At 43.0% G+C, this 18,502-nt stretch overlaps 1 protein-coding gene across 4 annotated transcripts in view; it reads right to left on the reverse strand.

Moving 5' to 3' along the window:
- The window catches only part of PTPRB (protein tyrosine phosphatase receptor type B), a 118,710-nt gene that overhangs the window by 83,499 nt on the left and 16,709 nt on the right, over positions 1-18,502 (reverse strand). For 3 of the 4 annotated variants that reach the window (XM_015063617.3, XM_015063616.3, XM_027071254.2), the window contains exon 4: positions 4,932-5,205. In XM_015063617.3, coding sequence (XP_014919103.2) covers positions 4,932-5,205 — 274 coding nt within the window. Of the gene's footprint in view, positions 1-4,931; positions 5,206-5,611; positions 5,811-18,502 lie in introns of those variants that run through there. The other variant, XM_027071257.2, reaches the window with a different exon arrangement.

Below are 18,502 nucleotides of genomic sequence, written 5' to 3' on the forward strand. Positions count from 1 at the left end.
CTTAAAAATCATATCCTTTCTGCAGAGTAGTGGAAAGAATTGGAATGGAGTCAGCAAATGAGTGTTCAAGTTCTGGGTCTATTATATACTAGCTGTGTGACTTTTAATTCTCATGAATATCCGTCTCACCCCCAACCTTAAAGTAATAATAGTAAACTTACTATGCACTTAGTATGTGACAAAACTATTCTAGAATTTATGTACATACCAAATAAAACCTCAAAATGACCCTATGAAGTAGGTGTTATTTTTATTATCATCCCCATTTTATAAGTTAGGAAAAAGTCCTGGAGAGGTTAGTAACTTACTCTAGGCAACTTGACTAGTAAGTGATGGAGGAGGCTGCCTTTAAACTGAGCTCTCAAGCATTATGCAATCTACGCCCTCACAATACTCCCTAAAAATAAAATTAAACAATATATGGTTAGTATAATATATAATTTATACTCTTTTAAAACATTTTCAAACATGTTTGTTTTTGAGAAAGAGAGACAGAGCACGGGCAGGGGAGGGCCAGCGAGAGGCACACATACACAGAATGTGAAGCAGGCTCCAGGCTCTGAGCGGTCAGCACAGAGCCTGACACGGGGCTTGAACTCATGAACTGTGACATCATGACCTGAGCCAAAGTTGGACACTTACCCAACTGAACCACCCAACTGCCTCTAATCTAAATATTTTATACTCTTATCTACTAAATAAAGTTAGTAAGAGTCTTTTGTGTACTATAAAAGCACAAGACAAATATTAGAGTATTATTTTCTTCCTGGGAAAGATAATAAATATTCTTAGGTATTATAGATTTAGCCATGCATAGGGAGGAATGGTACCAGAATCTTAATGCCAGTGAATAAAAGAAAATCTATGCCAATAGCTCTTGAACTCCACTGTACATTGATTCACTGTGATATTTGTTCAAAATCAGACACCCTAGGCTCCACTCCTTCTAAATTTGTTACATGTGGGGTAGAAGCCAATAATATATGCTTTTATAAGAGGCTCTGCAAAAGATTTTGATGCAAGTAGCTTACAGACATTATTGAAAAGTATTGGCTGATGTTTAAAGCTCTGTAAGTGTATGGACTGAATTGTGTCCCTCCAAAATTCAGGTGTTGAAGCCCTAACCCCCCAGTACTTCAGAATGTGACTGTGTGTGAATATAAGGCCTTTAGCAAGGTAATGAAGTTAAAACGAGGTTGTTAGGGTGGGCCCTAATCCAATATAACTGGTGTCCTTAGAGAACACGGACACGGAACAAACATGAGAAGACACGACAAAAAGGTGGGCATCTGCAAGCCAGTTAGAGATTCCTCAGAAAAAAAGCTGCTGACAACTTGGGCTAGGACTCCTGGCCTCCAGAATTCTGAGAAAATACATTTCTGTCATTTAAGGCATTTGGTCTGGTATTTTGTCATAGGGTCCCTGGTAAAAGTAAAACACTGTGAAGTGAAAATAAGTAGCTGATATGGTGATTTGGTGATTAAAATTCCTGAAGTGTACTAAAGACAAATGAATTAGCCATATTAAAAGAGCTCATTGTTTTTCACTCTTTGTTCTAGGCTGATTATTTAGTAGCTGAACCTGACTAACAAGAAGGCGTGTGCTAGTAAGATATTCTTCCTATAAGTAAAGTTCTCTACTACTGGACTACTTCCCTAAGGCTCTATAACTATCTATAACCCAACAGATCATATTTTTAGTATATATACATTCTCCCACTGAAATATTCATCTCTTTCATTCATATCTATCTATCTATCTATCTACTCATTCAGCTATCCATTTGTTCATCCATCTATCCATCCATTTAATCAATATTTATTGAATACGATGTGCTGGTTGCCATTTTAGATACTGAAAAACCACTTCTTATTTCTGGGAAGATAAAAGCCCCCAAAAAGTTCTGAATGAAAACTCTACAGTTTCATTTAAATAAACTCAAGTGCCCTTAGTATGCATTTAAGTACAGAAATAAAGAACTGGTCCAGGGGGATTCCAGTGGATTGGTATCTAAAAGGAGAGAAACTACAGCTTAGCTCTAGAGAGTTCTAGGCAGACCGGTTTAGCTTTGCCAAATCTTCCAGTGTTTTAAGGGAACCTTCATAAAGCTGGTATTTTTGTAAATTTGCCATTTATAGTGCTCGTGAAATAATCTGGATTTTTCAAAAACATTACGTGAGCCAAATGAAACAAATTTATTATTTAGACACCTAGACACCCCTAAGGGCTACCAGTTTGTAGCTCTCTGCTTAGACTCTGAGGGCACAGTGTTACAAAAGTGTTGGAATTTTTCCATATCTGTTGTCTTCATTATTTGATTTCCAGTGAATTCACAACTAAATAAGTTGGCTTTCAACTTATTATGGCTGTTGCATCAACCATTTAATGACTAAAGAAACCTGAGAACTGCCTAATGTCTTCTCTATGATTATGAAAGTGTGGGATCCATGAGGCAGGCAAGGTCTTCATCTGGGAAAGAAGTGATGAAGCTCTGTTCCTACCTTCATCATGACCTTCTCCAGCCTCTGCACAAGACTGCAAGGGCTGGGACCACGTTTTGTTCAGCATCCTTATAAGTGCACCAGTCACTACTTGGCATGATTCCCTGCAGGATCCATGCTTGATAAATGTTTGCTGAATCCACGGATGTTCTTCAATTCTGACTTAAAATGTGGAGTGAAAACTGATTGTTGCTGAAATAGTTCCCATTTAGTTAAAACTTTTTTATCTTTACTGTCATGTCTACATGACAATAAATTAGCTATTTTAGACAACTCCTCAGGAAAAACAATCAGACAAATCACACTTGGAATGATACAGAGATCATCTAAGCAACTGTTGTATCTCTAGTCAAATCATGTCTTGTTCTCATTCTATTTTATTCTAGACTGAGAAGACAGGCAAAATGGAATAAGGAAAGACCAATACATTTTGAGTAGCTTTTTTTTGATTGAAGTTGTATCTCAGACTTCACATTACACTACTAGTTGGTCCTGCTTTACTAACAGTAAAATAGGATTTGTAGAGTTCATCTCTATAGCCTGGCAATTTAGAGAACTACTATACTTTCTCTCAAATAAATGAAAAATTCACATGTGTCCTTAAAATATAGAAAGCACCAATGACAAAAAACAAATAACAGGCAACCCAAAAAATCCTTCCTGGAAGATTTTAAAAATATCTTAAGTAAAAAATGTTTATGTAAGTTAAGTTATTTTTAAAGGGTAGAGAATCCTAAGCCTTCTACCATTGTACAAATAAGTATGGGGGGAAAATATCATTATATAAACATCACCTGCAAATTTCATTCTTCACATGTATCAGGGAGCTCATAAAATTTGTGGTGAAAAGTATATTTGTGATACTGTAAAAAGTAACTCCTTAAGAAAAATGATGAAAGCCTGAATGCCAATGGAGTCTTTTTTTTTAACTCAACATAGTCAATAAAATGCAAATATGTCTTACATTTCACAAATGTCTCTGGACTTGGAACACCTACATGCATAATTAAACTTGGAGCGCATTCTAACTCGTAACACCCACAGTGAGTCCTTTTCCTATTTTTAAAAATCGTTCTGCCCCATTCAACAGACATCTTAGCAAATGCAGTATACACATCTGGAAGTTCTATGCCATAAATGTCACAGTGTTAGCAATCTGAGTGTTCACAAAACCATCCTCACAAACTGAGACACCAACAACTTTATGACTAAAACCCCAGCCCCTTAACGTCTGTAAAATGTTCTCATTATGTGGTTGATTTCAGTCTTTCCTGCAAATCTCAGAAATTATCTAGATGTTTCATCTGAAGCAAGCCAAGTGATGTAACTGGGCATTCTTAATTTTTCTTTGAAAAAATAAGAGAGTTGATATTTGACTGACTTATTACACGAATCCAGCTACATTTCCTGACCCAGCTGTAGCTGCTCTGAGAGCTGAAAGCTCTCACACATTTTTAAAGAACTGTAGCTCAGGAAGTAACCTTTGTTCAGGTTGACCATGAACTAGGAGTAAGACAACACATTTCTACAATTTGACTTCCAGAAATTTTCTGTGAAATTGACCTTCCCGGATAAAAGTTTAAAGTTTCACTGGTGCAACAAGTAAAAATATTGTTAAAAGGAGGACTGATGACGTCATCCAACAGCCAAGTTGTTAGAGAATTTAGAGCACAGTTACCGGGTAGCTGAGAGGAGTAAGGAGGTAAGTGCCAAGTGCTTGGCACTTGGTAAGAACTTGGACCTGAATGACCAACCCTGACACTCTTATTTTACAGACAAGAAAACTGAGGCTGGAGAGATATACTCTTACCATTTATTCCTTGCGAGGTTGCCAAAAGTGTAAGGAAAAGAAATGATTTGAAGCCCAGAGTAACTGAAGGACTTTCTCTGATATTACGCTGTTTTAGTTATTCAAGTTATACAAATTAATTTTCATGCCCTCGTTTGATGGGATTTTTCCAATTCTCCCCTATGAATGGCTCTATTCTACTCCTGAAGATTTTATGTCCTGGTTCCAAAAATAAAACTAAGTTGAGGGAAGGCATATCCCTAATCATTGCACTTCCATTATTTATTCTAAAAACATTAAGTTAAAATTATTCCAGGGCTTGACAATTTAATGTGATGGGAGCTCAAACCACATCATTTTAACAAATTTAACAAACTCCCCCCACAGCCCACAGCTCCTGTCTGCTGTGCTCCCCTTCAAAGGGCTAGTCCGCTGTCTTCGGCACTAAGGAAATCTCTCAAAGTCAACCAAGCTGCTTCTGGCCAGATCTGAAGAAACTAGAAATCTTGGTCAATATGGATCTTCACAGGTATTTTTACCTTTAATTTTTGTATGCCTGGAACTCAAATGAAACACCATCCTGAAAAGGCAGGGCTCAGCCCAGAGTGGCCTGGCTGCCCATCTGCACCTGTCGCCCCTTACCTGTTTGCAAGACTACAGTTCTCTCTTCTCTATCCAGAGACACAATCCTGAAGTTATAGATGGTTCCCGCTTGTAAATCCTTGGGGTAACATCCATAGGTGATGTTGTCTATCCGCGTGGGGTGGCACAATGCGACCCCTGACATGTCACTGCTATAGATGAGGCTGAAGTTACAGGGTGACCCCAAAGTTCTCCACTGGAGAGACACGGACCGGCTGGAGACCTTGGACTCTGTCAGGGTGACGTTACATCTCACTGGCTCCCCCAGACCAGCCTGCAAAGGAACCAGAGGCAGGTGAAGCCCACAGTCTAGACTGCCCAGGAACTTGTCCACTGCAAGGTCGCTAAGCCGCCTCCTCAGCCGTCAGCCCCAGCCTCGGCCCATCCCTTTGCCCTCCAGCCAGAGAAAAGGCCCGCGGAGAAGGTGGGTGGCAACTTTCTCCCTAGCTGCTCTTTCCCGGGAACAGCTGGAGAAAGAAGGTGGCTTTTGCGCCTTTGAAGTAGTGTGAGCTGTCAGTCCGGCTGGGGGCTCAGAAGAGGATCTTTCTTCCCAAAGGAGAGGAAGAAATCCTGCCGTCTCCCTCTGCAAAACACAACCCAGGCGACCCGACAGCGGAGTGGGACTTTGGTCGTCGGCGGGGAGGGGCGCGTCCGCCCGCGACCCCTGTCGGGCCACTCACCTGCAGCAGGCTCAGCGCGGTCCACAAGGCCAGCCCGGCTCCATGGCTCAGCATCGCGCTCGGCGGTGACCACCCGGACTCGGCAGAGGGGCTGGGGGCGCGGGGCAGCCCCGACGGCCGGCGCGAGGGGCCACCTGTTGCGAGCGCTCAGCGCGCCCCGCGGGCGCACAGCGCTTCCCTCCCGGCTGGCGACGCGCAGGGGCCGCCGCTGCTGCCGCTGCTGCTGCTGCCGCCCCGGGCGGGCTGCGGACGCGAGAGGCGGCGGGGGCAGGCGGCGCGCCGCCCTTCCCACGCTGCCATGCTGACCCGCGCTGCCTCGCCCCGGGCCCCGGCCGCGGACTTCCGCAATCAAAAGGCAATTTCCTCGTCTCCCGGCAAAGGAACAATGCGCCGGCGAGGGAGGGAGCCCCGAGGAGCCAACGCCCGAGGCTGCCACGAGGGCCCCCCCCGCGACGCGGGCCACGCTGTCTCCCAACGCAGCCCACTGCCCCGCGCCGCCGCCTCCGCGGCCCAGGGGTCCCGTCGGGCCCCACCGAGCTCTGCCTCCTCCTCCTCCTCTCCCGGACTTTCACTTCTTTCCCACCCAGTGGCCCTCCTCCCTGCCGTCGTAGCCAGGATCCGTACTTGCTCCCTCTCACTTTCCAGCTCCCCCCTCCGCCCCCTACCTCCCTCCACTCCCAGCGCCTCCCCCCCTCCTATCTTCCTTCCTATCTTCCTCATCTGCTTTCTCCAGGGCCTCTTTTCCCAGGATTAAACTTGACCACAGCAGATTTCCCTAGGTCGCCTACAGTCCTTCCCGAAGCCTTTTATTAGAGTGCTCTTGCCTTTCTCACCTCAAAACACTCACTTGTCCCAGTGCACACCCCCCTGACACACCAGCGACAGAACAAGATCCCCCCCCCCCCCCCCAGGATCTTGTCCATTGTCCACTTGACCTTTTTTGTTTTTTTCTCTGCCATTCACTTTCCCCTTTCTCCTGTCTAGAGGTCGGCGTCCTCCCTAAATCTGATGCAAATGGTGCTGACCAAGAACAAATATAATCACTCCCAGTTGTTCATCCCACAGAGCAAACCGCAAAGCAGTTTCATCACTGACCATCCAGTAGTTAAAACCGTTTCATCCATAATTGTCCAAGCAATAGAAGAAAGCAATAAAACTCTCCTTTGTGGAAAATACCATGCATGGCTCAGCTCCCACACATAACGAAAATTGGAATTTACTCCGTTTTCAGCACTAACTTTATGCTTTTTAGCAACTGCCTGGGTACCTGAATGATCATGTATCTGAAAATGGCTTTTAAAAGAGTTCCTAATAACCAAAGAGCAAAAATGTTTAATTGCACACAGATGATAAAAGCAAAATATTGCAACAACTTTTATAATGCTCGGTTGCTTTTCTTGGGTGTCATCCCTGACAACTGCCAAAAAAGATAAGATTTTACGTTTTAATTTTCAAAACAGAATACTCTGGAGCTAAAGCAATAGGAAGAAAGTCATATTCCCTTCTTTTTCAGACAGGCAGATTATACATAAAGGTATATTATTGACTTCTATATCAACTGTATCTACTCTGAGGATAAGCAGAAAAGGGAACGTTGTTCCAATTTTTTTAGAAAATATGTTCTTAAGAAATCTTTTAATGAAAACATGAAATTCCTACCCTTTCAGAGATTCTACGGGCTTTAAATCTGCAAGACCTCAGATTTCCTTTTCAAGTTCGCAGACACTCAAAGGTCAAACCTAAACATGTGCGCATTTCAGGGAAGATGGAAGGAACCTTTCCTATTTCTCTGCCCACATGACTTGCCTTCCAAGAGAGCTTTTTTGGCCCTCTGTATTTTGTCCCCAAGTTCAATGGCTTTTCACAGCCTGGCATGCCTTTCTGCAGCGTCAGAGATGGTCCCCTCCACTCTCCATTAGATACTGCCAGCCCACAGGCTGCCCTCAGCCCTTACGTGAGTCTTTTCGCCACTTTATTGCTTTTTTTCAACATTACCTTTTTCTTTTCTTGCTGTATTCAGAAAACAATGTGGTTTCCTTGTCTGTAAAACTGGAATTGTATCACTCTAAGTACTTCCCAGAGCTGTTATGAAGAATGAATAAGGTCACAGATGTTAAAGCATCTTTGTAAACTTGAATTTGCCATCTAGGTGTTGGTTTGCCTGGTAATAGATAGCATCCTGGTCGCATTTTTTTTTTCTCTCTTTTAAATTCATCCATCACGTAAGTTGCACTTTTCTAACTTCTGCCTATCTTTCGCTTTGTCCTTTCCATTGAGGTTTATAATATTTTCTCATAAATTGCCCCTCAGAGTTGAAGTCTTCTCACCCAAATACACTAAATACCCTGTGTCCTTTGTGCAAATCTACTATAAATCCTGTCTCCTCCAAGTTTGGCCAACAATTTTTGTTTTCTTTTAAACACTACATGCCACAACCTACTGTACCGTATAAGTTAATCTAAAATTGTATTTCATTTTCAATATACTTTCTAACATTCTACCTATAATCCTAAGGTGTAGGCAAATGCACCAAAAAAAAAAAAAAAGGCAAAATTTAAAGCACTAATCAAACAAGGCAATCACAAAATATCCTCACAAAACAGTTTAGATGCTTACAAATTCTGTTATTAGAAGTGATTCGTTAAGAATGCCCTCGGAAATAGGAATTCGGAAAAGAAGAAATGGTTTCTTTAAATAGGATTCTTTTTTTTTTTTTTCATGTTTATGTATTTATTTTGAGAAGAGAGAGCATGTGAGCACAAGCAGGGGAGGGTCAGAGAGAGGGAGAGAGAGAGAATCCCAACCAGCCTCCACACTGTCAGCACAGAACGCGATGTGGAGCTAAAATTTATGAATCATGAGGTCATGACCTGCCGAAATTAAGAGGTGGACGCCTAACCAACTGAGCCATCCAGGTGCCCCAGTAAGGTTCTTTTATTTTTGATCTACCAAAGAGAGGCACGTGTATTTAGAGTCATGTGTCATCACTTATCTATTTTACTATCAGTGTATATGAAGAACCATAGCAATGCACTAAGGAAAGGACCAGTAGTCAGGGCATTTCTTTTCCAAAGTTATATGACTCCTAGTTCTTTTTCTTGGAGAATCTTAAGGCTTACAGCAGAGTTCCCCCCCAAAATTAGTGGTTCTTAAATAGCCCATAAGGACTAATATGGTATGAAACAACAAGGAAAACTTTAAACTCAGGCTTTTACTGATTACATTTTTCTTCTTAAAAAACACTTACATTAATAAGAGAAACCAGAGAGAATTGTAATGGATTCAAGGCGGTGTGGGACTGGGGAAAGTTGCCAGATGTCGTTTTTTCTATGAGGAGTTTATTTGAAACTACTGTGCAAAGTATAAATAAATTGACTCATTCTTCTTCTTTGTTCTCATCTTTGTTTGGAGTTCCTCAACTTCTTTTAAGCCTATTTATCCTGCATATGCTTTAGAGGTTACTGCACTCCAGGAATTTGGGACCAGCCACTCCATAACTTCTCAGGGGACAACGTCTTCTCTTTGCCACTTGGAAACATTTCCCAGACTACGTGGGAAGGGAGGGGATGCTTCTGATGAGATGCGAGTGGACAGACAGTAGCCTTTTAAACAAATTGTCTTAGCAATCATAATTTACATATTCATAAATTATGAATTCATGGATGAAAGCATGGCTCTTGTCAGCTTATGAACACAAATGTTGAACGACACAAGTGGACTTCAGGGGCCCAGGGGCCACACCTTGAGAACTGCTACTTCAGATCAGGGTTTGAGCTGGGTGTGGGAGAGGTTGGGGGCTGAGGGGAGGGGGGAGCAGACTGGTAAAGTTACTGGTTAATCCAGACTCCTCACTTATGACCTAAAACTCCGTTCATGACCTGGCATCCCTTCTGCTTGCCTCCTATGCTCCAGCGGCCTTGGTCTGATAATGCATTTACTCACTGACTCGGTAAATATTGACTGAGCACCTACTGTGTACCTGACACAGAGCTGACTCTGTCGGGCTTTATGCCTGCTTTTTCATCTCCTTGGACCACTCCTTCCTAGATTCTCTGCTTGGTTATCTTCCTCTCAACCTTTAGGTCTCAGCTTTAAACACACCCCTACGATAGGGCCAGACCTTTTCTGACCACCCAAGGAAAAAGTGTCCTTTTATAATTATTCCTGTCATCAATCCATTTGTTTAATTCAGCGCATTGAGGACACTTGTTATAATATAATGCTTGTGACTGCCTGCCTTTCCCAGGCATATGGAGAATTCCCTTTGGGCAGAGTCTTTGTCTATCTTGTTCTTCTTGCTTGGTTAAAAGTTTCAACAAATATTTGTTGAATGAATGGATGAAGGAAGGAAGGAAGGAATCTTTGTAGCTGTTCAGTAAATACTGTCATGTGAATAAGTACTCTAAGCAAGTGCTTCTAAACATGTTCTTGTTGGATGCCTCAAATACCTTGGAAAGAAGGGAGGAAAAGAGAAGAGAAAAAAAGGGCAAAGGGATAAAAGATTGATTTTGAACAGAAAGAGGTGGGAGGGAAGATAAAAGGAGGAAAGGAGAGAGGGGAGGAATTCCTATTCTTCAGTATGATGGTTCTCAGGTGCAGCATGGCATCTTCTGAGAACTTGCTAGAAATGTAAAGTCTAGGCCTTATCACAAGCTGAGGGATCAAAATGCCATGGTGGAGCCCAATAATCTTAATTAAATCCTGCAGCAGATACCATTTGTATTAAAGAGAGTTAATAATATCTTATTGTTCTTTCTCTTATAAATTTAAATTCTGAGCTCTTTGGTTACAAGAAGCTATGTAAGTGATTTAGAAAGTCTTGAACTATTTTAGAACGTGTCAAATAAGTAAATTGGTGATATAATATATAACAGTATATTTTATATAATATATGCATACTTATATATTATATAAAATATATATTCTACTATCTATATTTAGAACAAATTCAATACTTATAACTTCTCAATAAAAATAAAATGTGGATGCTAAAAGGAAAAAGAACCAACATACAGAAAACTTAATAAGTATTAGATGATGGGTCAATTCTGCTCTTTTTCCTCCAAGGAAATAATTTTTTTTTATATTTATTTATTTTTGAGAGGGAGAGACAGAGCATGAGTGAGGGAGGGGCAGAGAGAGAGGGAGACACAGAATCCAAAGCAGGCTCCAGGCTCTGAACTGTCAGCACAGAGCCCGAGGTGGGGCTCGAACTCAAGAACCTCGAGATCATGACCTGAGCCAAAGTCCGATGCTTAACAGACTGAGCCACCCAGGCATCCCTCCAAGGAAGTACTTTTGTTATGCAACTGTCATGTGTGTACCCCCAGATATGGTTAAAAAGAAGAAGGCCTAGCAATCAGGCCTAGAAACAATTCTAAGATGGTGAATCCTTTCTAAGTTTTCTTTGAGCTGACTCAGTAGTAAATTATGACAGAAACGAAAACAGTTTTCACTAGCAGGTGTCATACATTTAAAGAGATGCGTTAAAATTTAAGGTAAGGTAATTGTGATAAGCAGTTGCTGCTGCTTTTTTTTTTTTTAAAGGACCATGACTAGCCTCTTTTGTGTTTAGAGGTACCATTTTGGGAGGCTTATATTTCAAGGAATCTTTCTAGCTTCCTAGTTCATAACCTTCCTAGGTCATAGGTGTCCAGGAAAATGGAAATAATAAAGGCATTTGGGGGAGAGAGGTTGCAAGGATTAAATGAGAAGGTGCATGTTGTATGTATAGCATGGTCCTTGAATAAAGGACTCAACAAATGTTAGATACTATGATTATTAGTAGTAATAATAGTATATTATAAATACCAATACATCACAGATGCCCAGCACCCAGTGATGCTAGAGCATGACAAAGTCCGTGGATGAGAATGTCTTTCTGAGAACATCCGAATGATAATACATTATCACGCCTTTCCATCTTGTACCCAAGAGAAGCCCTTCAGTAGATGAGCACAAAAGACATTTAACACTGCTCTGGCTGGCGGTCATGCCAACATTTTTTTAAGTCCTGGAAGGGTGGGGTGGGAGTGCACCAGGCTTCACTGTCTCCCTCAGACACATGTCTCAGGTTTCCTGATACTTTTTTTCTACAACAGTTTCCACCCTCTTCTCCTCCCCTAGGTTTTTTTCTTTTTTTCAAATTTTTTTTCTTAAGTCTGGTGGAAAAGGACTTTGCATAGCTTTTGCCCCCGCTTTGTAACCATACACAGACGGATGACTTAAAATGATGTGACTGTAAACGAATCACCTTTCCAATCTCCAGTGCTTCCTCTCCAGCTTCAGTCCTGCTTTTCAGTCCCTCCCACCCTCGGAAACCTGTCTGCTCACAAATGCGAGGAGTCAAGGTATGAAGCCTCCTGGGTCTGTGATCTTAATATTGTTTTTTAGAAATGGGAATATGTGGATAATGTTGAGAAAAATTGATTTTACGTGTAAAAAAAAAACCCCACTGGATTTTGATTTTTCTTTAAAAAAACTAAAAGATGGAGGCTTGCTGGGCCCCCGTTCTGCCTGCCTCTTCCCCACAGCTCTCCTTTCTCTGCTGGATGAAGCAGATGCCAGGCACACTAGAGTCCCCTGGATGTTGGGGCAAACAGTGATCAAAGTGGAAGATCAAAGGGTCTTATCATGTTTTTCAAAATGTAATGAAAAACCTGTTGGCTAGATTATAAGCCTTGTGAAGGGAAGAGTCATGTATCTCCATTAGCTAAGCCACATCCCCAGGTCGTGGGGACTTAATGCTACTTTATACTGACAGAGGAAACATTTATACCCCTACCACTAAACAAGGGCAGGACGAATTGTAAATCTGAAGCCAAATGTCATTCTTCAGCTGCTCCAATGCCACCCTGGAACCTTTAGCATCACAGAATCCAAGAATACCTAGCACCTAAGCCTTGGGATAAACTAGTGTCCAATCGGCCCCTGTTCCAAATGGACAGACCCTGACCACTTCATGGAACATCTACTGCTTCTCAAATAATCAGGACCACCAGGGTCAAAACTCTTAGCAAAGGACACTCTTTTTGATATTCTCTCCACAGTCGTGTTGTTCTGGGCTGGACGTACAACAGCCTTGCAGAAGGGGGAGCAAACACAAATGTTCCCGGACACACAGATAAAGGGCAAGCACCTAGTAAAGCTATTGCACATGGGGTGTACTTATTGGTCCAGATCTATTAGGAATCTAAAACAGGGGCGCCTGGGTGGCTCAGTCAGCTGAGCATCCGACTTCAGCTCAGGTCATGATCTGAGCTCAGGTTCGTGAGTTCGAGCCCTGCGTGGGGCTCTCTGCTGACAGCTCAGAGCCTGAAGCCTGCTTTGGATTCTGTGTCTCCCTGTCTCTCTCTGCCCCTCCCCCACTCGCACTCTGTCTCTGTCTCTCTCTCAAAAAATAAACATTAAAAAAAGAAAAAGAAAAAAGAAATCCAAAACAGAAGAGCTTTGAAGAAAAAGAGGTGCCTCCTCTGTACCATAGAAGGTTACATAGCTGGGATCTCATCCGGATTTAGCAATGGGAATATTCTGCTACCAGGTCCCCCAAAGTGTGGGAAGAATGGAAAGGATTTTCATTTTAAAGATGGCTCCTGGAATTCATAGCATTTCCCCTTTCAGCGGTGTGGAGAGTAAGCGGGTGCAAACAATATGTAACTGGGGAAAGTTACAGAGAATTAAAGGACTTCATCTCTTGCAGAGCTTTTGATATCTTATCTTCAAAATTATCAAGTGACTCATCCACCAGTTCCAACTCTTGGTTTTACTGTTCTTTCTTGCAAATTCATCATCATTTCTCTGTTGTTCACATCATCATTTCTGTGTTTGCTCTTCTCTTCCTCAGCCCCCACCTTCTCTCCCCCGGTCCTTGACCACGACAGACAGGTTTTAGTTCGTCGGAGCTTCTGGTCTATCCCTAACTCAGTAGCATCCTTGGATTCTGCCCTCTAAACCCTCCCCCTGCCTCTTTTATTTAAGAGACATAGAGAACGATCAGGGAGGGGCAAAGAGAGAGAGGGAAACAGAAAATCCTAAGCAGGTTCCATGCTGTCCGCGCAGACCCCCAAAGTGGGGCTTGAACTCACCACCTGGAAGATCATGACCTGAACTGAAACCAAGAGTCAGATGATTAGCCGACTGAGCCACCCAGGCGCCCCTACCCTCTAAAAGCCCTTAAGCAAACTACTTTTTATTTTTTCAAACTTATACATTGTAAGAATTCCACAGAATGCTTCCATATATCTTTACCCAGACCCACGAATTCTGTTTGTTTTTTTATTTTAACATTCTGCCACATTTACTGTATTGTCTTCTTTCTCTCCATATATACTGTTCTTACCTGAACCATTTCAGAGTTGGTGGTGTAATCTCAGTATAGTTATCAAATTCAGAAAATTCAAATATTGTTACAATGCTTTCATCTACACTCCATATTTCATTGTTGTTCATTGCCTCAATAACGTCCTTTTTAGCATTTGGGTTTTGTTGTTGTTGTTTGTTTGTTGCTTTTTTTCTGTAGTAAGGATCCAGCCTATGATCCTGTATTGCATTTTGTTGTCAAGTGTCTTAATCTTCTTTAATCTGAAACAATTCCTCAGCCTTTTCAAATAATCCTTATGACACTGACCTTTTTGAATGATACAGGCCAGTTATTTTCTTCTTTTTAATGTTTCTTTATTTTTGAGAGAGAGAGGAAGAGAGAGAGAGAGCAGGGGAGGGGCAGAGAGAGGACCTGACCTGGGCTCTGAGCTGACAGCAGAGAGGCCGACATGGGGCTTGAACTCACAAAATACGAGGTCATGACCTGAGCCAAAGATGGACGGTTAACTGACTGAGCCACCCATGAGGCCTTAGGTCAGTTATTTCTATTGTGTTGTTCTCTGTTCGCATTTGTCAGATATTTCCATGTGATTAGATTCGGTTACATGGCTCCAGCCGAACTTTTCCCCCTCTCTTTCATTCAATGTCTGTTCTAACGAGCTGATCATTCAATTATTCTCCAAGGGATTGCAAACCTAATCGCACTTTACAATCAATGGGGAGATTTTTACACTTTAGGTGCTGTGGTCCTACTTTAGTAGTAAATGCTGATTCACTAGGGCTGAGGCAGAATTTCAGAATCTGTATCTTTTAAAATCTCCCCTGGTGATTCTGAGGTCTGCAAGTCCAGGGCAAGAGCCACAGACTTCCTATCTTAATTAGCACATCCTTGCTTCTCCTTTGATGTCATTTCCCCCTTTCTTTGCCATTTTCCCCACTGCATCAACCCTTACCTGCTCAGGGAAACCGATGTGCCAGAGAAATGCTGGCATGTTAAAGAACCCATTTCAATGCACATGTTGTATTTCATGGTTGCATTTTTATGTGCACATCATTTATGTTGTGACAAAATATGAACATTGTCCTGGTTTTTTGTACACAAAATAGAAAGTAATGCAAATCATAACAGAAGGAAAAGAAAAATCGTTGCGATTTAAAAGCTGGAGGGCCTCAAGTAAATACAAACTATATTACGCTGTTGGCACATGACAATCCACTTTAGCTGGCAACCTAAGAAAATGACAGCTCTTTGCCAGAATTAATCTTGAATGATGCAAATTATAGATTAGGGTCTTTAGGAACACATCCCTTCCAACAAAACATTACTCCCTAGGATGACCTTTCTGCACCATTTGCAGCCTCAGAATCTGCTTATATTTTATCCCATGCACACTAGAGAATCTAAGAGTTCTTCCTTGTTCAGGAGGAATGATGAGGGTTTTCTGTTTTCTGTTTTTGGTTTTTTGCTACATCTTTGCACTCCTCCTTCTGGGTACTTGCCTCAATAAAGGGGGAGTATTGTCCTATCTTTAGTTCTGGCCACAGAATAGTGGTGGCAGTGGGGCACGTCCCCTCTATGCTGTAAGTAACACAATAAAGGAGGTCGCCCCAGACTTGATGGAGGTGTACGGAAGTGGGGATTTTCTGCATTTGCCTTGTTACTTATTTGGAGGCTTACAGTGGGCTGTGATCTCTTTGAAGGCCAAATGGAAGGAAACACAGAACTGTTAAACCCGGAGCGGCACCACAATGGCTATTCATGAACTGAGGAAACGCAATCCCTCTCCCAGGCCCGAGCCGGGGCAGGGTGGGGAGGGGAAGAAGGAGGTGTGCCTCCAGACATGATTTATGGTTACTTAGCAGAATCAGCACCAATCGGGAACACTTTTTAATGCATGCCCAACATCTTATCCCCCTCAAAGCGTTTTCACGTAATAATGTCAGCGTATCTGGTTCTTACAACTCTGTGAGGCAGGCAGGGCAGGGATAATGAAGCAGGAACAAGAAGTTGGTGTTGATTGCTACAGTTATTGAATCCTTATCTCCTGTAGCCAGTGTGCTAAGCACTTTGGCTACTCAGATTTTAATCCTCACACTGTGTTATAAGTCAGAGCGCCCTTAGTCATCCTTATTTTGAAGCGGAAGCAATTATGACTGCAGTTGAGTAACCAGTAGATGCCACCACAGAGATTTAACCCAGATTTTTCAGACACGGGACCCCTACTTTTTACCACCGTACTGCACCGTCTCCACCAAGGTCACATGGCTGAAAAGGGGTCCAGATTGGACTGCTCTTAAGAGTCCACTGCTCAGGGGCGCCTGGGTGGCTCAGTGGGTTAAGCTTAAGTCATGATCTTGTGGTTGGTTCTTGGGTTGGGGCCCCACTCGGAGCTCTGTGCTGACAGCTCTGTGAGCCTGGAGCCTGCTTTGGATTCTGTATCTCCCTCTTTCTCTGCGCCTCCCCAACTCGCACGCTGTTAACGTTAAAAAAAAAAAAAAAAAAGAGTGCACCTCCACTACTCAACAGACAGAGGCTGGTCAGATTTTGAAGCTAAAGTGAAGTCCAAGGCCCACCCTTTGGATGCTGCTTCTTCACATTTGATTCTTCCCCCTGAGCCCCAAACCCCAACCGGGGTCTCTACCCCCCCCCCCCCCCCCCCCCCGCCGGCCGTGTGCAGACCTCCTTCCTGCTGCCCCCGGTCCTGCCGGTCTCACCTTGCCCATAGGTGAGCATACACAGGGCACACATCTGACACCTCCATCCAGCTTCATCTGCAATTGTGCCCGTGCACAGAGACACAGTGTATCTTTATGTAGGTGGTATATGGGGATGCCTGGCTGAGGGTGTGCCCGGGGGCTGGAACGCAGCCCGTGTTGTACTACCACGTCCTGTCACTCACGGTGGAACCGTGCGCCTGGCAACATCCTTTTTTAATTACCACAAAGACCTGGGTCTTGCAGCAGTTCCCTGTCTTCCCAGCCTCCACGTGCCCACCCCGGGGCCCCATTCCTTACGGGATGTACGCTCTGTGAAGGAATAGCAGGAGGCTGTAATTAGATAAATTAATTTCCATTCCCTGATTATTTAGCTTTTATAGCACCCTGCGCCACCCCCACAAGGCACAAAAGTGCCATCAATTTTGGGAAACCAAGGCATCTAGAAGCCTGAGAGGGAGACATTGTTGGTCAGGGACCAGATTTTTCTAGGTCAGTGTTTTGTTTTGTTTTGTTTTTAATGTTTATTTATTTTTGAGAGAGCACAAGTCAGGAAGGGCAGAGAGAAGGGGACAGAGGATCCAAAGTGGGCTCTGTGCTGATAGCAGTGAGCCAGATGTGGGGCTCAAACTCACAGACTGCAAGATAATGGCTTGAGCTGAAATTGGACACTCAACCAACTGAGCCACCCAGGTGTCCCCTAGGTCAGTGGTTCTTAAACATCAAGTACATCCATGTGACTTGGAGGGCTTGTTAAAACACAGATTGCTGGGCCCTCCCCACCAGAGTTTCTGAATCAGTAGGTCTAGGGTAGGGCCCAAGTGGTTGTATTTCTCCCATCCAAGTACTAACCAGGCCCGACCCTGCTTAACTTCCGAGATCAGACGAGATCGGGTGCGTTCAGAGTGGTATGGCCGTAGACAAGTGGTTGCATTTCTAATGAGTTCTCAGTCTGGGGTCCATACTTTGAGAACAACCGGTTTAGGTATTTCCTAACTCATATGGTAGACTAGCTTCTTGTTTCACCAGCCTTGTCCTTGTGAAGACACACACAGCCACAAAATACTATCAATGGTAGAATAACAACAGCAGCTAACAGTAACTACACAGGATTTTTCAGCCCTACTCTAGGCACATGACTGGTGTCAGTTTATTTAATTCATGTCTAGGGTGAGGGAGAGAGAGCAAGGGAGAGGGAGAGAGTTAGTTTTGAAGCCAAGTATTGACCCAAAGCTACAGCCTTCCAAAGACAGACCCCCTCACAATGGACAGGCAAGGATTTGAGGAAAGTGGGGAAAGGAGAAAAGTAAGGAAAATTCTCCTCCCAAAGAAACTAGGACAACTTTGCAGTAGCGTTACTAGTAATTGTTTCAAACTATGTTCTCCTTGGCATTTATCTTCACTAAAACGAACTCTAGGTAAGAGAATAAAGTGACTAGGTATGCAGGTATGTGTATGGGTGTGTGAGCTCATCTTGTTCTGCTCTTTTCTAATCTTTTGACCTCCAATCCTTGAGCTTTTAAGCCTAAGCTAGGCATCTGCAAAATAATAATAATAATAACAATAGCAACAAGAATAATAAATACCATGGTAGACTGTTTAATGACCATAAGTTCCTGCCACCCGAGCTGTGTGGCCCTTTGCAATGTGACTTTCAGCTCTTCCTATCAAAAGAGGAGGTCTATTTTCCCTTCCTTCAATGCTGGCCTGGCTTGTGACTGCACTGATCAATAGAATGTGGCAGAAGTGATTGTGTGATTCCAGAACCCAGGCCTCAAGAGGCCCTTTGCCTTCTTACAAAACTTTCCTGAAGCATCATGTAAAGAAGTTGGGTAGCTTACTAGAGGAAGAGAGGCC

Source organism: Acinonyx jubatus, chromosome B4, assembly GCF_027475565.1.
Source record: "Acinonyx jubatus isolate Ajub_Pintada_27869175 chromosome B4, VMU_Ajub_asm_v1.0, whole genome shotgun sequence".
Classification (NCBI taxonomy): domain Eukaryota; kingdom Metazoa; phylum Chordata; class Mammalia; order Carnivora; family Felidae; genus Acinonyx; species Acinonyx jubatus.